Source organism: Stigmatopora argus, chromosome 9, assembly GCF_051989625.1.
Source record: "Stigmatopora argus isolate UIUO_Sarg chromosome 9, RoL_Sarg_1.0, whole genome shotgun sequence".
Taxonomy (NCBI): domain Eukaryota; kingdom Metazoa; phylum Chordata; class Actinopteri; order Syngnathiformes; family Syngnathidae; genus Stigmatopora; species Stigmatopora argus.
Genome location: NC_135395.1, coordinates 2427932 through 2449691, shown reverse-complemented (window position 1 = coordinate 2449691; position 21760 = coordinate 2427932). Strand labels below are relative to the sequence as shown.

The window sequence follows — 21760 nt, the reverse complement described above, 5'->3', positions numbered from 1 at the left end:
GGGGAATAGAATTAAAAAAACAACAATGATAAGGTCTTTATAGCATTACTGAAAGACAAAGTACCTTGCCAGAGATTTCATCATATCTGTAGAGATCTACAGGTAGAGGCGTTTCACTGATGACTGGCTTCATGCTTGCAATTCGGAAGCTGTTGTCATGGTAGGTGTAGTCGAACCTTGCGTTGACCATCCCTTCCTCACTGAAGCGATAAATTTGCTTATCGATCAGTGGGCCCATTTTCCGATAGCGGATGGTACATGAGAAGCCGCCGCTTTGTAAATTGACCATCTTTAGCACGCCCGCCGTCTCATCGTAGCCGAACGTGACGGCGGTGCTGTCGTACACAATCTCAGATAACTTGGCCAGCTTGCCGTACTTGTAGAGAACACGACGGCCAGTGCCCAGGTAATACGTGGCCTGTGGCCGGCCGTCTTCACTGAAGTCGTGAATGATGGAGGCGTTGCTCTCCGGTGGGTTATAAGTGTTGCGGATGTATCCGAGGGACACGTGCGTGAACATCGTGTGACGGGCGACGCTCGGCATGGTGACGGCCGTGACTCGATTTGAGGAATCAAACTCGAAGATGTATTGCTTCTGGCTCTGCAGCAGTAGCACCATAGACTAGAATCGGGGAAGTTACGAGTTAAATATCTGTGAGTCGTTGCATTTCCGTAAAGTAATAAATATGACGACTGCACTTACTTTATCAAGGTAACTGTAACTCCAAATCTTTCCGTCCACAAAAGACCGAGACAGGATTCGCCCATGCGGGTCAAATTCAGTCCTCTCACTCATGCTTCCCCTCTGCAACCCGACAAGCTGACCAGTTGCTGAATAAGAAACATTGACCACTGCCAGGCTGCTGCTAGGCAACCACATTGCTGGCCGGCCCTGAGCATCATACATGATGCGGAGCGTGAACTTGCGGTGATCATCGTAAATCTTCTCTGTACGCGTGTTACGGTCAAAGTCAATGGAGAGGAGATTGCGACCATGAGCCTGGAGAGAAATATACAAAGATTAGTAAGATATTTGCATTTATTACTGATTTATGTAGACTTGATTAACTCACCCTTAGCTTCCTGCCAAACACGGTAATTTTTCCCTTGGCCTGTTCCTTACGCAAACGCCATTCAATGGAGTTTAGACCATTGTCTGTAGGAAGCGTTATATTCCTGCGACCAATCGTAGGGCTGACATAACCCGCCAGGATGTGGGGCTCCGTGTGAAAACTTATGCCCATTCCGTTGGCATACATAACTCTTAGGGTTCCGTTGTTACACATTTGGTAGTTGTTTCTTACCTGGTCTTTAGAGAGAAAATAAGGTACCGATGTCAAAACAGAGTGCCTGATAGTATTACGGTCAATGGCAAATATGATACAGTAATGATGAAGTACTGCATATTCATTGTAAGTAAAAAGCAGAAGCAATAATAATATTATTCAACTTTTAATCTGTTTGACGAGGATGCCATGATTTTGCAACAACAAACGCAAACTTAATAAAATAGATCTATTCGGTTCATTCATGGTATCCATTTATTTGTTGTTCCTGTAATTGCCAAAAGCTTTGTCCATATCCTTGCCTGTTAATTTTCAGCTTTTATTGGGTGACATTATTCATTGCTTAAGCAGAAATGAGTTTAATAAAAAAAGACTTAAGTTTTAATGCTCTACTGATCCACTGCTACTCTATACACAAAGACATTAAATATCTTTATTTAGTCACATGCTTCATCCACAAGCACATACTTTACATGGCAATTTAGTTTGATAAAATCTGATACATACTTATATAGTAGCTAACCTGACTGAATCCTCTTATAACAAGCTCTACAGTATTCTGAATAAAAGCTGACATCTCTGTAGATCCCTTTACAGTCCTTATCTCCACAGTGTAATGAATCACTGGCAAACACAAGAATGGAATCAGATAAGCCCAGGTCTAATGTTGAGCTTAAATTCTCTCTCCCTGGACTGACAAAACACATCTTAATCACGGTGAAGTGAGTGAAAGGGAGATAAAATTGTTTTGGGCAAAGAAATATATGGCAGACACAAAAGGGGAAGCATGTTCATTTTCATTTGTAAAAGGTGAGAGGGATCAGCTGTTGCCTCCCTTTGAAACCCTGCCATAAATGACAGTAATCCATAAGACCAATTTGTAATAAAGCTCCAGGCGCATTTTAACAATGCCTCAAACAGACAAGTGAATGTTTTTCTTCCCACTGACTTGGCAGCAACAGCCCTTAGATAAATCTTTTCTGCACCGTCTGCCTGAACAAGCTCATAATAAAACAGACGCCACTGAGATGGAGGAGGGGTGAGAAATGAGACCTTGAGGGCTAAGGAGAATTTGCTGCGCATGAGTTAATGAAGAGAATGAGAAAGAGCAAAAGAATGGAGATGGTTAAGTGAGTACGTCACCAGAGAGCTGTGCTGAAAAGCCACGGAGTGTAGTAGAAACCCTAAATTACTTACAGCTCTGTGAACATCTCTACCGTCTTTCTTGCACATCACAGGTGAATCACGAAATATTGTGTATTTCAATCGGATTCTGCTGCAGGCCCTCGAAACCTTTTAACGCACTGTTTGTTGTCACGACACTCGTGCTGGTAGGAGAAGGACGTGAAAATTCCCCTCCATTTTTCCTCAGCTCTAATCAGACAAAATACGCTCAGAGACAAGGGGAACTGTCTGAGAGTTTTATTTGTATCTTTTTGTGCGTGTCTGAGGACTAAACTTGAGGAGTGAAGAGAACCCACTGCACGCTAATTAATGAATTTGGCGCTGGGAAACACAGGATGACCCCAACTGAATATTACAAGCAATTGATTCAATGTTTTTAACATTTAAACATATGAGCTCCATACGACTGGTCATGTCATTTTATTTTTATTGTTCGTGTGTCTAAATTGTCTTACCTTGTACCACGGTATACGAGGCTTCTACTGAAGACAGGTTGGTGATGACCATCACATCGTCATCTCTGCTGGAACTCTCGATATCGATGGTGATAGAGCGTTCAATCTCACGATGGAGACTTGTTACCATGCCGGTAGGATAGGTCACATTGGTCAAACGACCCTCGCTGTCATACCTGAGAGGCAAGACATGTGGTAAAGCCTACGTGGCCTCAATAATACAGCATGCAAAAAAACAATAAAAGCAGAACCTTTGTCATGTAAAGACAAGAAATATTTGATTGATCTATCAGCTTTTGACTGCAATTAAATAACTGCCACTAGGGAGCAGTATTGCACTATCTAAGCAAGGAGTGCGCAATTATTCCACAAAGGGCTGCAGTGGGTCCTGGTCTTTGTTCCAACCGATGCAGCACAGACAGTTTAAGAAACCTCTTTGAGATTTCTGCTGAAACAAGCAGCACCTGACTGCAATGAAATGATGATACATTTAAGACTGGTTAAGACTCAAAACCTGCACCCTCTGCGGCCCTTCTGGGACTAATTGCACAGCAGTAATGATGGTTCATGAGGGTTATATTTTTTTTCTGTCACACCAAAACAATACATGGCCCACACATACTCACTGGTAAAAGGTAGTCCATCCAGTCTCGTCAGCTTTAGTGGCGAGCAGACCCGTGTTACCGCCATAGCCCATGATAGCCACCTCCTGGCCCACGGCTGACACACTCCGCAGGCCTCCGCTGGGATCCATTCCCAAGGTCACCACTTGATTCTCTGGCAGGAGCACCAGTCGGAGCAGGCCAGCTCCTCCGCCTTGACCCAAGCCTTCTCTCCTTATTTTCATTGTATTGTTGCAGTTGTCGACCAGACTTGCCAATTCGCCGTCCGAACCGTAAGTGAAGTTATAGAGCGGCTCTCCGGTGACAAGACTAATGGTTTGGATGTGTAGCCCTTCTCTATTGAAGATGTACAGCTCCTGTTCTCTGGGTGATGCCACCTCGTACCGCGCCCCACCCGATCCTGCGTACGGCTGGTTCAACACGGCAGGGCCGGGCCGATTGGCTCGCACTGCTCTGATTCGTATGTTGTTGAGGTCTGCAATGAACAGACTCCCATCGGGGGACACAGCCAAGGAGGTCGGAGAGTTCAAGCCGGCATCTGGGGCGTAACCGTCATCGCCGTAGAAGCAGTTGCAGTTGACATCATTTTTACAGTCGCAGTCGGAGGCGGCTCCGGCCAAAAGGGAGATTTCTCCATTAGTGCTTACCTGAAAGAAATCCATTCCAAGAGGATATAGCTACTTTAGTTTCATCAAGGAAAAAACTTCACCCTTGAGAAAAATAAAAACAGTCGTGAAGTACCTGTCGAACACGGTTAATCTTTTTCTCGTCTGTCTCAGCAATGTACAGGATGCCAGTGTGCGAAAGGGCAATTGCTGTGGCGCTTTCAAGTGCAGCATGGATAGCCAGTTTGCTGAGGCTGTAGTCAATACCGGGTACCTGGCAGTGCATAGGTCGACCTGCTATGATGCTCACCTGTAAAAAAATAAAAAATAATAATAATTGTAAATAGGCCTTAAGTTAACTGTAACCATTGTGTGAGTCCAAGAAAAATAATAAGAACAAGTGTAAAATATTATGTTTTTCATTGATTTGTTCTGAAGCAATAATGCCTGATTTATATTTAAAGTACATTTCATTCATTTTCCGTACTGCGCATCCTCATGAGGGTTGCCAGAGCCTATAAATTTTCAGGACCCATCATGTCAATAACAAACTCTGTTGTTGGCCAAAATTAAAATCACAATTTTCTTCGATTGTCGTGTCAATGATAAGTGCGACATCACCTGACTGGATCCAGAAAACAGTTTTGTCAAAATACTGTCTGTTGCCCTAACTAAGGTTTAATGATGGCTTGATCAAAATTTAGCAAGTTTTGTTCATGCCATCAAACCTTATTTATGCTGTTCTAGGTATGCTACGCTTTAAAAGCTTTAACATTATTACAAAATTTCATGATGGAATTTTAAAATTATAATTATGTTGCTTTAACCCAAGAAAGATCATTTCTATTATTTCCTTTTGGAAAGTTTAATAAACTGTACGCAATTCAGACATTTGGGGGAGATGGTGTCTTCATAGTGCTTTTTTTCTGGGAGACCGTCTGGAAATCAGGAGAACTTAATCTGGTGGCGGGAGATTGGATTTGTGCTTGGAAATCCGGATACTCCCGACAAAATCGGGACACTTGAGTGTGAAAAACATGCATGGTGGGCTGATTTATCACTCAAAATTGTCCCTTGGTATGAGAGTGAACGTGAATGGTTGTCCATCTCCACACGATTGTCTGTGAACCAACTCTGGGGGTTCCCCACCTACTGCCCGTTCTTGGCTGGGATAGGTTTCAGAACCCCCTGCGACCCTCGTGAGGATAAGCGGCTCGGAAAATGATTGAATGTATGAAAATGTTTTTGTTGTGTGCATACATGTTTGTGGCACAAACCTGATGATTCTCAGTAATACGCAGAATGACATTGTTCTCTAGGACATAGAGAGAATTGTCCATAGGGTTCACTGCTAAGTCTGTGGGCCACTCCAGGCGTACCTACCATGCAGATACAGAAGTTAAACGTCAGATAATCGACAGCACAGTGTCTGGTAATGGCGATAATTTGAAAAGAAGCCAAGGTCTCCACTCCATTTTTTAAAGTAAGTGCAGTCTTCACTCTCATTTGATCCATTCATTTATCCACTGACTTTTAAGAGGTGCCTAAATCAGAATGTCCCTCACCTACTGGCTGCGGTCCACACAATTGTCATAGCTCAGCACTCACAAAGCTGTTAGATCATCATCCATCATGCCAGCACCTCCACATTTTTCCCACTTCTGACTAACTCTCTTACCTGGCTCACGTCCATGCTGGTGTCACAGCTCAGTGGTCGCACAGCAGTCAAATCGTTGGCCCCCAATAAAGTGGAGATGATGCCGTTTTGGTCCACCTTGCGAATCATAGTGGCGTCCACAAAGTACATCAGCCCATTTTTATCTACGGCAATACCTGCAAATGCAAGGGAAGCGCTGTGAATGATGACCCAAATTACTCCTAACTCACAACAAGTCAATTAAAGCTCAGTCTTTCCAACTACAAAAAAATACAAAATAAAAATGAACAGTCCGGACTGCGGAATCAGGCACTTTCTCATTGGATACGGAACAAAGTGATGCAGTGACGGAGAGCCTGCTGAACCTTTCGATAAGTGTTGGTTTTGGGATGAGTCATCAACTTAGGAAGTGAGCTCATGCTTTTTCTTGTAGAAAATTTTAGACTGCAAGAGGCTTTTTTTCTTTAAAGGTACAATTATTTTCCTAGTATCCACTTATTCACCCTGATTCCCAGTTCGCTTTTATCTCCATTTCTTCCGCTTTTTTTTCTAACCAAGTGCGGCTGTCTCAGCTATACTCAGGACACCAAACATTTAGACAGGTGCGTTTTGTTTGAAGCAAGCTGGCTTCAAAATATTTTGTAGGTCCGCTGATACTGTATGTAAGAAAAGACGGCGGCTCAGCAAAGGGCACACAACAAATGAGAAACAAACTGTCAGAACAAATACTATAGGCAGAGGGAGTGTCTATACAGCATGTAGTGACAGGTAAGTGTGACTAATGTTTAATATTTTTTGTTCTTTGATCTGCTATTGCAAACACACGTTGGATTTACATTATCAATTTCACTGTACAGAATTCTAACGGTGCGACATCCTTGACAGTTTGGTGTCACTGTTCACAAATCTAATAATCCTCTAAAATAATTCCATTAACATATTACGTTTTTCATTAACCTGATTTATGGCCTGCTTTTGTCTTTGTCCTCTTTAGTTAAGGACAAATTGTATGTCGAGAAAAAAAACAAAAGCACAATGGAAGCATCAAAGAACATCCCGCAAGACTATATATTATTTTCCGTTCAAATTGATGATTACAATGACTATTGAAAGAAGTTTTACTGTTTCACTCAAATCCCAACCTACAGAAATATTTAATATAGTATAGATTTTTTTTTTTTAAATCCACTTGTGAATACGCGTTTGAACATGTACAGTATTTTATTATAGTTAGCTAAATCTACATTATTGCAAAAAATAATAATAAATGGTTTGAGTAAAAAAAAAACATTAAAAAACTGCAATCAATGGAACGCATTGTGCTCCAAATGATCGACAGCACAGCCTACATGAATAAGCGCCTTGGCTAAAGTGAAACTAATGAAAACCATTATCCGCAGTTATCCTCATTCATCATTTGATTACATACAAATCTGAAGAATGAGATCAATCAGAATAAATGAATGTAATAGCAGCGCTGTAATCATGACTAAATATACAGTTTGCTCGCACCACATGGCCTCATTGCACTTCCGCTGAGCCGCTCACCTTTCGGACTCATAAGTGTAGCTTCAGTGGCTTTGCCGCCATCCCCGCATCGTTCATCAAAGGGCAAGCACTGCTCTCCAGTCCCAGCTACGACCTCAGCATTGTCAGACAGCAGGCGGCCACCCGTTAATGAGCGAACACGGAAAATTCGTCGGATGTTGGTGTCTGAGATGAACAACGCTCCAGATAACGGATCAACTGCCAGGAAGTACTTATTCGTTGGATTATTGCTGTGAGGAAAGAAAAAAAACAGCGATCATGTTTCCGTCATGCCTTCAAGTATGCTCATTATTTTGTAGATGTTAAATAAAATGTCGAACCTGTGTCTAAAATCTTTGTTTCTGCAAGGGGAAATGAGATAAAAACAGACAACAAAACAAACATTAATCAAATGGGTCTTTACACAAAGTCGGGGAAAAAAAGAACTTTTAAGACTCCAACATTTTTACATTTTAGGTGGCGTCATCGTGTGCGGTCGATTGGTCGCCGGTCTTTTGGTCGCCGTCTTTTGGTCGCCGGTCTTTTGGCCGCGGTCTTTTTGGTCGCCCGGACCGCGACAACGGGCGATCAAAAGACCGGTGACCAAAAGACCGACGACCAAAAGACCGACGACCAAAAGACCGACGACCAAAAGACCGACGACCAAAAGACCGACGACCAAAAGACCGGCGACCAAAAGACCGACGACCAAAAGACCGGCGACCAAACAAGGTAAAACAACACGGTCTACGCATCAATAAAAGCCAACAATGGCCATGATCAGTTTCACTGAGTCGACGTGTGAGTGTATAAGAGTTTGTATGTACATGAGTTGTCCCCTTAGGAAGGAACGTCAGTCAGGGTCTTAACAAGTTCTCCAACAAAAAACAATAAAAGTCCTGGAAATTTGGAGCTTTTCTTTAGCCTAATAATTATTAGGGCATTAAGTATGACTAAATAGTAATTCGCAGTTTGTATTTAGGGAATTTGAGCAACGATTTAAATGGTAATTATCAATAACCTTCCGGGCGACCAAAAGACCGGCGACCAAAAGATCGGCGACAAAAAGACCGTGTACCGGTGTCATTACCTTAATTCAAGGATGCCAGTGGTGTTCATGGAAGGGAAAACCCTGCGTACAAAGTTAAGGTCCCCTACGTAGAGGCTGCCATCGATGCCCATTGCCAGGGCAACCGGTGCGAGCAGCTTGTTGCCGTCTGCGAGGCCATTACAACTCGGACAGGAGATGCTTCTTCTGCGCCCGTTACCCATAATGCTACTGATGACTGGAGGCTGCTCTGTCAGAAAGATGTTTTCTCCACTACCCTTGTGAAGAATGCCTGCACATAAATAATAAAAAATCCTAACATATAGGCATACAAGTACTGAATATGCAGTACTTTAAAGTATAAGTGAATAGATAAATAGAAGGACAATTAGATATTAGATTAGTACTGGATGGATGGAAGTCTCATTGAATGAATTAAGTATGAATGTATAATGATTAATGCACAAGTAAGGGATAACTGTATTATTTTATCCTCTCCAGGGCTTCGCCTGGAGACACATGCATATAAAGATGAATCTTGGTAAAGCAGCAGTATTTTATTAACTACCCAAGACATAGTTGAAGGCTAAATAGACAAAGTTTATTAGTTTTCAAGTGTGAACACTAGAAAAACTAAATGTGTTTTAAGATAATTTGTTGAAATTAACAATGTCATAATGGTCAAATGTTTTATGGATTTCACTTTTGACAAGTAACTTTGAGTGAAAAGAAGGACATTATATGCCAAATCAAGCCTAATGTTTTATCTTGTTTTTGGTTTTGGATCCTATTCGTGATTGCATCCTTGGTACAAAGTGATGTGCTAGCAATACTTTGAGCTGGTACAATAAAGGATAAATATTGCACATTTAATAAAAAATAAAATTAGTCTGGCTCCATATTTTGATTTCATACAGCATGAATGGTTTTGGAACCAAATAGTAATTAGAATAACTCGATAGATAGGAAAAGGTACCTAAAATTCAGATAGAAGTAAGTTTAAAGCTGAGACTGTTCCATTTTATGAAATAACGCTAAAGGTTTCAAATAAACTACATGCAATCAAAAGAAAATCTTTCAAATCAGTAGGGTTGCCAACTCACTGCTTCGTGTGTTAAGTATATGGTGCTTGTCCAATGACCAGCCACCCAGATTGGTTGGATCCAGCTCATAGCCTTGCAGTGTGGCAGTCCTTTTCTCCCACAAAATGAGACTGGCACACGACTCGTACTCATAACCCACAGACACTGCATGTTAAAGGTCAAAGAAACAAACATAAGAAATTAAATGAGAAAGAAAAGGTGCAGCATCAACAAACAGGAATAGATCAAAAGCACACCCATTCCCATGCCATTTAGGTTGTGAATCTACAATGCAAACCAAAGCTAGTTAGCACCTTTATTGAACTCTGCATTAACACCTGAGTCACACCCCAAAAAAGCTGCTAAATCAATCGGAAATGGTGTTAATTGGGCCAGATAACTGTAGGACCTTTAAAACTGCATTATAAGCCATATGAAGTAGTTATTTTTTTTCACTGATGACTAATGCAGATAAAATAGTTGGTACATCAAAAGATAAAATAGTAGAATTTAGGCTGAGTTGAATCAGGGTAGTTATGGCAAGACCAGAGCCACTTTATAAGTGGGAGCATACATCATTAGAGTTGTTAAACTGAAAGTTGTTAAACTCGCATTTGAGACTTAGTGAGTGTTGTTTCCATCACCTTTGCAAGTACTGCAAACAACAATAACGGTTGAGAATAGTGATGACAGTTTTAAAGGCGTGGTACCACCGTCTAATGACATACTGCACCTACGCTCCTATAATAGCCCCTCAAAAAAACTCAACTACAAATACGGTTGATTAAATTTGACATTCACGGAAAATAAGACATCCTGGGGTGGCGCAATACGTGTAGACAGATATTATGCTAATCAGAGGCATATTGTTGCCCTGGTGGGAGCTCAGTTGTTTTATCGTCCGACTGCCCTTATGGAAGGCGGGATGGGAATCCCGCTTGTGGGTTACATGAGGAAGGGCATCTGGTCTAAAGTTTTGTTTGCCCAATCAATCATGCGAATCGACTCTTTCGCTGTGGCCACCTCTGTGGCTAAAGGGATGGATGGATACACGGGCATATCAACCCTGACATAAAAATAATTGCCAATGTAATTTTATCCATTTCAGGAAAAAGAAAAAAAACATGATTATGTATTAAATTTTAATATTTATTAATGCTTTTATGAATTTTCCCCAAAATGATATATTCATTGCCATATTTTAAGGAGGTGACATCTTTTTTAATCTTCTGCCAAGAACCCATCCTCTTGTAATTTCTTGACATTTTTTCAAACCATATCAAATGGATTGGACGCCAATATCGCTGTAAATGGAAGGGAATGACTTGATAATTATAGTACACGGTAATGCTTCATGCATTTTCTTGGTCTGACAAGCAATTGTGACAGCAGAAAGTCATATCACCGAGGGCTGCTCCGATAGTTAACTGCTAACTCACCCTGAAGGCTAATAACCCTTCTCGAAAGTTCCAGTTGACTGGTTGAACCAAATGCAGTTTCAGTGAAAAATAGACATGGAAATACCCACTTAACTGCAGCTATACTGCATAGTGGATTGCAGCTGAGTTTCTCTTGTATAATATCTCCTTCAGGCTCTCTAATTAGAACTCGCTCACCCTGTCATACCCAGAATGCTATTACCGGCAAAATTTCTAATCTTCTCAGTAAGTGCAAGGATTGGAAGAAAGAAAAAAAAAACCTTTGCCCCGTTGCAACAAAAATTCCCTTTGTCCCCTATACTCACCGACAGCCTTGGAAAGCCCGTAGACCCTCTGTCCATATGCATCGGTTTTATCCCAGATGTAGGTATAGGCTAAATTTGGTGAGGCATGGAACCACTTCTGAAAGAGGTGGCCTTCCACCGCCACCATGAGATGAACCTTCAGCAGACCCATGGACACCACGGCTGGGGTCATGGTCACCTTGAGCAGGGAGCGGTAGCCCTGGGTCCTAGAACTTAGGTAGCAGAGCTTCAGACTTGTGCCAGGCACCTCGATCTGCTCATGCAGCACCTGGAAGACAGAGACGAGATGACAAAAGAAAAGGATTAGAGGGGGATTAGAGAGAAAAGGGAATAATGAAGGTCACGGTTCCACTGACGGCTGAAGGACAGAAGCAGGGAAAATATAAGGAAATAGAGAAGGAGGGAACGAGGGAAAGAGGGAATCTATTGAAGCGAAAGCAGAAAGAGAGCCATAAAAGACGGGCATAAAGAGGAGCGGGAAGAGAGCGATGGAACCAGAAGGAGGATTAGCCGGCTGCCAGGGGTCAGTGGTACTGCACCTGTGTCTCCGGTATGATGGGTTTCTCCCCTGGTTTGGAGCTGAAGAAGGAGGAGAGAGGGGATGCAATCACAAGAGGATCAGGCCTGATGAAGCCACTCAGGTCACAGCCGGGGATTGTGTTCTCTTCTGTCTTAAGCACCACAGTGTCCATAGCATAAAACTGGCTCCAGGGTAGCCACACGGTGCGCTCCTGGCTCAGGAAGGGGGCACGTTCGAATCGCAGAGTCATTGATGCCCCACCGTTAGCTATCAGGTCAAACCTGGAGAGGTTTGCAAGGAGAGGACGGGAATGAGGTACAGATGGGGAGTGCTGCAGAGGATGAAATGTTACACGGACTCATACACCACAGTGACTCTCTTCTTCCAACACAATAAATACACTGCAGCTTTAGGAATACTTCAATGAAAAACCTGAAATAAATGTGCATTCATAAATTATTTGATATCAAGTCCAAAATATCTCAGGCCAATATGACAGAATTTTTTGTTGTTGTTAATATGAATTATTTAATGTTTTACATATATCTTGTCACATTTTGCATTTTTTTTTCTTGGTTTGTGTTTAGATGTGTTCAAAATAGTTTCTTATTTGTATAATAAACTTTGAAAGGTGTGTGCCTGAATGTGTGTTGAACAGTGGTGACTCATCTTGAACTCTGACAACTGAAAGAAAATGATGTTATTCATCTGACACATTTATTGAAGTCTGTAATGAAACCGCTCCTGAAAGTCAATGTCAACTTTGATGTTAGCGTGCAGTTGTTCGGAGGTCTCAGCATCGCTTTGCGCAAACTGAAAAAGAAAAGCAGTGGTAAAAACTGCGGAGAATAGCAACAGAGTTTAACAGACCTAAAATGAAAAAGTGAGAATTATCACAATTAATGAGTGGAGGACCATTTGAAGAACCGTTGGATTGGAATTTAATGATGATTGCCCAACAGACTTAAATCCAATTTGTAGAAAAATGGGCAACCCATGTGATCCTAAAACCAAGCTGAAAAGTGGAAAGAAGGGAAAGTTATAGATCTGTGAGGGGTTAGTTAACAAATTAATTACAATTTCAACAGCTACAAACAGGAAAAAGCAGAAGCCTAAACTATTACAATTATGTTGGAGAACGATGGAAGCAGACTTTATGTAGAGCCATTTAAGGGTAAAAATTAAAGAAATATTGATAGGCTTCGAGATGAGAATTTAGTTAATTTTTTTATATGTGGGGATTTAAACACTAAGTGCAGTTTCTCAATAATACGCAAAATACAACGCTATCTTCTATCAATTTCTAAATTTCCCCATACATGCTGTTAGCATGTTAAATCAATAGGCATTCTACTAATTAATTAAATTAAATTACTACATGGGGGAAAAGCATTTTTCAAATAATAATGTGTTAGATTTGGCGATATATAATTATAATTTAAGTCAGTTTAACTTCACTTAGACTAATGTTAATTAATTGAGGTAGTTTCTTATATTCAACAATGAATTCTAGTTAACTATTGTACATACATTCCATCCTGCCGCGTCAGTGTGTATCCATAGTGGGGGTAGTTGACAAAAGACACGTTCACCCCCACCAGAGGCGTTCCATCTGTCGTCAACACCTGACCTCGGATAAGGGATGCCAAACTGGAACAAGACGAAAGAGAACAAAATTAGCGAGAGGTGCTTAATCTTTTGGCAAATCCATCTATCATTTGGTTATGTATTAATTGCTCTGGCTTTCAATTATTTCATTTGGCCTTTCGTTCATGTCACTGGTTTCCAACCATTTACAAATTAGTCACAATCAGCAGCCCCAGCCTAGTAGATTGTTTCCTATCAATCTCTTAAACACACTAAGAAAATGATGATGTCTATGCATATTAATTCAATCACATTATCCTCACAGGGTTGCGGAGGTGCTGGAGCCTATCGCAGCCTACGGTGGGCAACGGGTGAGGGACACATGGTTATACATTTAGTTATTAGGGTTATTTCAGTGTGGTCTGCACATTTACATAATTTTTGCATATAGTCTTGTATATGAATACATACTAGGGTATTAGAGTTGTCCTATTCACATATTTTTGCACCCGAGTTCGATGCCCTTGGCATTGTATAGAGGGGAAAAAAGTAATTCAAAATGCAAAATATGACCATGCAACATAAATTATTTCTCCTGCTTCACACGATAGCTAACATAACATTTTTCTTCCACTGTTAACTTTCAATTCCGCTATGTTCCATAGTACGGAACAGATTATTTTGTTGGTTTGTAATCTTTAAACATGAAAATTAAACTGGTTAAAGATTTTGAGACTCTTTTTCAATCAACTGACTCGTTCAAAGTCTTAAAATTTGGCTGTTTGTTGCACCATAGTGGCATGGCAACAAGAGGAAAATATTTGCAGTGGTACTAGCTACTGGTTAGAATCCCAAGTTTAAAAAGAACAAACAAAAAATGATAAAGCTTAACTGGACTGGGAATTCCTTCAAATCCCAGAAGAGAATCCCAAAAACATGCAGGTTAGGCTGGCTGAACACTCTAAATTCCCCCTAGATATGAGTGTCAGTGTGAATGGTTGTCCTTTGTCTCCGTGTGCCCTGTGATTGGCCACCGATTCAGGGTGTACCCAACCTGGTACCTGTAGTTAGCTGGGACCGGCATCAGCAGCCCCGAATAATCTCAACAATAATATACAGTATTATTACTCGGCAGTTCTTCCTTACCTGGAGTTGAATGGGTTTTCTCCAGGAATTACATGAGTACCATCCCGTGACACAAGCATCTTGACGCGATCATAGAATGAGTGGACACGAGCCTGGGATAAGGGGATCTGTTGAATGACTTGGAGAGGGTCCCGGGAGCCTCGACAAAGGGGACTGTTTTGACAGGGACTCTGGATACAGCAATCTGGGTCCATACAGTCTGTTAGTCCATCTGAGGAAAAGGCCAAAGCAAAAATGTGTCTGTGATGCAAAACCATTTCCAACAAATTAATCCAATTTAATTGAACTATTTGATGGCTTAAAGTTCATATTCTTGTAACATATTGAAATACAATTAGCAAATTTCCTCAAACATTTTTTTCTCTCTGTTTGAATTCTAATCTCCATCCCTTCATGGTAATCCCGCTTGCCCCTATTCACCTCCTTCGTTGTCCTTGTTGTCGGCACAAGAGGTCTCCATGGCAACACTGCAGCCAGGGCCCCTCCAACCAGTTTGACATTCACAATGCCAACTCTGCTGTCCCATGGTGCACTGCCCATTCCCATTACAAAGGTTAGGACAGCCATCTGGGTATGGAAGGGGGCAAGATAAGAGAGAGGAGCGGAGAGGTGGGATAATAGAAGAAAGCCCAGGTGATAGTTTTTAATTAAAAAAAATGAAAACAGTTATATATACATAGATATACTCTATAGTGTATTCTATTGCGGTATTAATGCACTAATGTGATTCATGTGTAAAGGTGGCTCAGAGTGTAGCAATTGTCAATTACATTCAACAGGTCAATTTTGATATGATTTTTTTTAAACTGTATTGTTCATTCATCTGCCCATCTCTCTCGTTATGAGTCAGTTCATGTACGTAATGGGATTTTGATGGTGTGGGAGTAATGCTTTCAGAAAGTGGCAATACATGCATTTCATTGAATACGAGCATCCAAATGCATGTGTATGCATACATCGTTGCACAAAAAGAAAAAGAAAAAAACCCAACTACATTCATTCATACGTCTATAACCTAATGTGCTAGAATTGAGTGTATTGCCTCTACTGCAATGGAAGCATTAATTTAACAATGTGAAATGTCGGAATCAGACTTTCAAAGCAATAAAGACTTCATCGTTTAATACTAGCAGTTGTCAGAGCGCAACTAATGGAAACAAAATTGGTACAACAACAACAAAGGACGACAACATTAAAAAGGACTATGGTATATTGTATATACATTGTGCCCTGTGTGAAATGTAAAAAGAGAAAATAATTCAGACACCTCTTTTAAATGCCATAAATCAAATGTTATAGAAATGTTCAAATCATCATCCTAGAGTAAAATCACGATTGCCAATATCAACATTGTTTAAAGAAAAGGGGCAGCAATTACTAGACGCATTTTCGTTTGAAAGGCAACATTATAAAATCCACATCACGTGTTTTTGAATATTAGACACTGTAAACTGCACTCACCCCCTACATTCAATCACAATTTTTGTTAAGGGTCCATACGGAAGTGTTTTTGACGCTTTAGGCCTCCTACTTGAATTCTGAAATATTTAATCACATAGACCTTTTAATCCCAAGAGAACAAATAGTGTGTATTTAATGGAAAAAGAAAGTCCAAAATAGATGGCAATCAAACATTAACAAAAGATACCTCTGTTTAGTTTGTATCTTAGTTAATGTTGCCATTTAGTCTCTCTCAAACCAGCCAAGAAACTTACATAAATATGAATTCTACCTTTGTTTTTTAGCTCTGCTAAAAATGTGTCATATTCTAATCTTTTAGGGTGAGAGAAAGACATCATATTCAATGACAACATTTTCTCCAGCAGCAAAAGGGCACACAAATAAACTTATTACAGTGATTTCGTAAATAAATAAGAGGCATGACTTGCATTTTGAAGAAGGGAAAAATAAAGCTTAACTGATAAAATACAAACTTCCCTCACAAAAACAAACACATATGGACACCATCTGAAACACACTCAAGATATAAGCTTGACTAGTAGTGTGACGGCACAAAATACGAAGGACAAACTAAGTGAATGAGAGATTATGAAAATGAAATGCTTTTCACTGCGTCCCGCTATGTAGATTAATGAACACAATTTAACTCAAGTTGCACTGTTGGGTTTTGCCCCCTAACAAATCGCCACATCAATAAAGCCATGCATTATGAATACAAATAGTGCAATCTAACCCATGGCGGCAGCTAAATTAACAAGCATTTCTCCGAGATTGGCATTCTATCACATGCCTAAACCAACAGCAGTCGGAAAAAAAGGACTTTCAGGAAGACAATATGCTGACTTGTTTGAACAAGAAGTACTTTAGCAGACAGACAGAGTGTGGAATGGTAAATGAATCCTTTTTTTTGTGTGTAAATATGTCAAACAATCAATCATCTTCTGGACTCCACACAGTGAAGACCGACCTGGGATCGAAACCTTGATCCCAGAGCTGTGAGGCCGACACACTAACCACTCGGCCGCCGGGCCGCCTTCTTGTAAATATATAAATGTTTTGATAAACTACCAGACTGAAATGTATTATTTCTTAGCATTGAAGCCAAAGAACAAAGGCAGTTAGCAGTGATTGGCTATTAAATGCACTTTCCATTTAAAAGCAGTGATACTTATGAAACAACGAGACAGGACAATCCATAGCCGGCATTGATCGGGTTTCCTGGACAGGCCAACACAGCGAGCTTCGCTCTTTAATGCGAGGCCTCGTTCAATACCCACTCGTACTAACTAGAATAAAGTGGGATTTTCAGAAACTATTAACTCCACCCATCACACTAATGTTGTAGTAGTACTCTGAAATCTCTTCAAAAGAAAGCAAAATTGTCTCTGCTTATGGGTCGTCACACCCACACTTGTTTGTGTGTGCATCCGAGTGTATGGGCACAGAAAGATAATTCATAAGAAGGAAGGAGTGGGCAAGGAAATGAGACAGCCTGATGGAAAGATTGAGAACAAAGTGCACAAAGAAAGTTAAACTTGACATTAAAAGAATACCTTCTAGAGCATTCTTTTTGTTCGGCTTCACCTTTTCGAAAGGTCGTACGCTAAAGGTCATAAATATAATTTTAAGATTACTGAATAAAGGTAGCAAAGATAATACAAAGCTGTCATTCTCATTAAAATACCACAATGCTTGACTTGTTTCATTAATCATTCCTGGATCTGTTTTTTAGAGTTATTTCCTTGGTCATTAAAAAAAATACAATAAAGGCTATCACAACCAAAGTGCAATAGCAATGTTAATCAGTTGGTTGAAATGTAATTCAAAGTGACCCTTGGTCAATGAAAAAGAGATCCTTCTTTTTTTCAATTTTTTTTCTTAAAACCTGACATGGAGAGAAAGCTTGGGGCCCAGGACTGCCAATTTCCAAAAAGGCGTGAGTCAGAATGTATATGGGTTGAGTACAAGGTCACCCTGGCTTGTCTTATATGCACAAAGAATGTTTGAATGCTCAAGAATGACAACATAATAAATCGTTACTCAACTAGACATGTGGAGGGGCAAAAAAAAACAGAGCTGAAGAGGGGACAAGGTCATCAATCTTGCTCAGGCTATGAAAAGCTGTATTAGTCGTACTATTTTAGAATACTTTATACTAATTTATACTATTTTTTTCAGAAATATTTCATGACAACCACACTCCACAATTCATATTTCCAGTTAAGTTCAGTTTAAACTACTGGTCTATGTTACGTCCCAACTATGCCGTGGGAGCATTTTTTTCATATTTTTGACAGCTGCGAATGCAATGCAATTTGGAAAAAATGGCTTGAATTTATCAGGATTTTTCTTTCATATGTGCATTGCCAACACCATATGGTTACAAAAATGAGTGTAATAATTAGTATGACCATGAAAAGGTGCCAAAATATACAAATAAAAAGCCACCCAGACACTTAATAGTTCTGTAATTTTTTCATCAGCAGTCTATAAAATATTCCAAATACTTCAAATACCCTTTCTGGCTCTCATCATTTTCTCAATTAGTGAAGTGGCATGGTTAATACATGTCTCGAATACCGCAGTTATATCTGAATCTTGTGTTTGAGTGTTAAATGGGAACAGTCACTGCATGCATTCACAGCACAGCACCTCAACACTGCCGATACCACGCTCGGCTCTACGGCACCCCGCAACTGGGCTCAATGACACCAGGCTCCTGCAGTAGTGCACTGCTACCACAGGGAGTGCACTACATGCAGGAAGTTATCATTGAGGCTGGCATCCTAATCTACGTACATATAGCACCACAGAGTCTATGTAGCCAAGCCAGGCCAATAACCCACAAATGTAGCAGCTAGCTTCTACCACCACAGGCTAATGAACAAAACACCAGAATCAAGATACGGTACCTGCTTTGTCAACCATGCTCCCATGGTCTGCAGTGGGAGAAAACGTGCAAAAAAGGTAAGAGATGGGTAGAATTAAAATAAATAAATGAATAAATAAAAGCAAGTAAATAAATGCAAGGAACATCATGCATAGCTGAAATAAACAACAGGCAAACTGAGATAAGCTGTGACTGTCTGCTGCTGGTGAAGTTACAGCGCACCAAGCTGAAGCCTGACAATTCTTTCATCGCAGACTGATGCCGCAGCCAAAGCTGCCCTACTTTGTGAAGGGGGGAATGAGGAGATCATAAACTTCTATTCCCCTGCGCTTGCGTATGTGTCAGAGCAAGTTGTGTAGGAGAGTATGTAAGTGTTAGTCTTATGTGTGTGTATCAGATTGCAATCACAGCTCTTCTAGTGACAGAAAAATGAGACATTGCAACTAAAAGCTCTGTGGGTGAATCCAAGGAATCTGGCACTCATCCATCTGCAGTGACAGTGATGTCAGTACGAGACAGTGATTGATCGACATGGGGGAAACACACAAACACACAGACTGTTCACTTTTTTTTATATCAGTGAGGTGAAAAGTTTCCCCTTTTATCATATAACCTTTGTATATAAAAAGCTTCCTGAGCTCATAAAACTGCAAAATCTTCCTCCTGATTTTGTGAAGCACCTTCTTTCTGCCCCGATTGCCCTCATTCTCCATGAACCTTCTTAATCTTTGCCAACTTTGTTTTGCCTAATCTCTTGAGCAAAGTTGAAAGGAGCTGACAGTTTAATTTGACTGGGTGCTGCTGGAGCACATTAGACACCTGCCGTACACACTCAAGCGCACACATTTTAAAGTGCTCTCACCAATAGTGCAGTGCTCTCCATTCCAACCCTGGTGACACTGACACTTGCCATCCTTGCAGGTTCCATGTTTGATGCAAAGCGGGTTGCACACACGCTGGTCACAGCCTGCACCCGTCCAGCCATCCTCGCAGCGACAAGCTCCTCCCATACACACTCCATGTGTTCCACAGTCTACGGAACACACCTCTGCAGGAGAAAAAGGAGATATAGAGTTTCACTGATATCAAATACGTGCTTAGAAATGTACAGCTTGGTAATGCTGACTTTTGTTTTTAAAACCTTTTTCCTCTCTCATTGGGTTCTTTCAACGAAGCTGTGGCAGAATTGAACTTGAGATGAGACGGATGCAGCATTAGATCAGATTTGAAGGAGCGGTGTTCTATGTTTTTGAAACGGTGTTTCTGCATACTTAAGTTTTGAAATGACTATGGTTTTCAAATCATGGTATAATGCTTTAACATCAATTGCAATTTGCAGTGTTTCATTTTAATGCTTAGTTTATTTGAATAAAACGTTTTTATTTTCTCCATTCAGCATATGTGAAAGAAATTTTCATTGGATTTATCGCCTGAACTTTATTCAAAATTCATGCAAGGCAGCTGTATTAGGCAGCTGTATTGGCCCAAGAGATAGTAAAACTAGGAAATAATAATGCCCCTAACAAGTCACCATATGATTACCAGCAATTACTGAAATTACCATCAAGTGAATGGTTTCATAGCAATAATTGTTCACGAGTTTTTTTGACCATTCATTGGCACATGTAGAAGTGGAATTGACACGGCGTTTGCTACCATCAGCTAAGATTTTAAATCAGTGTCTTTTTTCTGTCAAGAAAACTTAAAGCATTGCTGTTTTACCATGTGAGAATTTTCCGCTTTTACAAGTGGCTCAACACGTTTTAAATTCATTGCAGCTTTTATTGCAGTGTGTGAAAACTTACATTATGCAGACAAATAGATACTGTATGCATGTTTTGTGCACCTTCTTTATAGCAGCTACTTGTAGGCAGATGCATACGATGAGATGTAATGAATTTGCTTATGTGCCTGAGACCCCTGTGTGCTACGGATGCAATATGCACAGATGTTTCAATACATATTACGCTTGCTGAGGGCTACTGCTGAGTGGAATATTGTTGTTTATATTAATGTCAAGCATGGCTACACTTTTAATGAATGCTGAAGTACTGCTGAAAATCGCTTCTAGCTTTTTATTAAGATACTGACTATAAAAAGCATCCCAATACGTATGCACAAGAGGATTGATTTTCCTCTTCATGATGTGAATTTATTATAAGGTAAGTGTCACCATATAATAGAATTTTCATCATTCTAATTTTGCGAAAGAGCCTGTTTGTCCTCAAGTATAATGGCCATTAAAAATTGAATTGATAATGCTAAAAGGGTACTAAATCCTCCAGAAGGTGAACGAGAAAAATATGGTCATATTTCATTTCTCTCTTTTCCAGTTTGTTTCCCTAAATAATAGAACAGCTTTTCTATAACAGATTAGGGGGTAATTTTTATTACTCTGTCAGACTACGCCTTCCTTTGGCTGGATATTATATACAGTATATTTGACCTATTTTGGCATTATCTACCAATGTTGTTTTAGGTGTGATACTTTTAAGGACTTCACTAAATAATTCATAGGTATTTCTATCCATCCAACCATGCTTTCAGCCGCTTATCCTCATGAGGGTTGCAGGGGTGCTGGAACCTATCCCAGCCAACAATGGGGAGTAGACGGGGTACACCTTGAATTGTTTGCCAATCGCAGGTATACACATTTATAAACACATTATTGTACCATGTTTTATCAGGTTTATGGATTAATCCAAATATATATTGCTACAAAAAGTCCTGGAAAGCTAGTAGGTTAGTTTTTTCTACCTATAAATGATTTGCATTTGAGTTTCCCCCCCCTAATCATGTGGATTTTCTTTAGATTATATTTTGTACTGTAAATTGTAATACATTTCGGTCATAGTGAATACACCCAATATCAGCTTTGCCATTTCCTATTTGATCCTTAAAAGAACATGTATATATTTTTATCTTTAACACTTTAGTCAGGGGA

General features: G+C 40.2%; 1 protein-coding gene across 1 annotated transcript in view; it reads right to left on the bottom strand.

Annotated features, from left to right (window-relative positions):
* LOC144082096 (teneurin-2-like) overlaps positions 1-21760 on the bottom strand; it is a 167111-nt gene that overhangs the window by 4773 nt on the left and 140578 nt on the right. Inside the window, exons 15-33 of the mRNA XM_077608938.1 lie at positions 19679-19864; positions 18839-18865; positions 14886-15032; positions 14466-14676; positions 13263-13382; positions 11752-12013; positions 11213-11480; positions 9490-9633; positions 8429-8678; positions 7680-7700; positions 7360-7589; positions 5833-5987; positions 5432-5533; positions 4291-4464; positions 3553-4196; positions 2927-3102; positions 1074-1309; positions 704-1000; positions 65-622 (exon numbers count right to left, since the gene is read on the bottom strand). Coding sequence (XP_077465064.1) covers positions 65-622; positions 704-1000; positions 1074-1309; positions 2927-3102; positions 3553-4196; positions 4291-4464; positions 5432-5533; positions 5833-5987; positions 7360-7589; positions 7680-7700; positions 8429-8678; positions 9490-9633; positions 11213-11480; positions 11752-12013; positions 13263-13382; positions 14466-14676; positions 14886-15032; positions 18839-18865; positions 19679-19864 — 4208 coding nt within the window. The remainder of the gene's footprint in view (positions 1-64; positions 623-703; positions 1001-1073; positions 1310-2926; positions 3103-3552; positions 4197-4290; positions 4465-5431; positions 5534-5832; positions 5988-7359; positions 7590-7679; positions 7701-8428; positions 8679-9489; positions 9634-11212; positions 11481-11751; positions 12014-13262; positions 13383-14465; positions 14677-14885; positions 15033-18838; positions 18866-19678; positions 19865-21760) is intronic.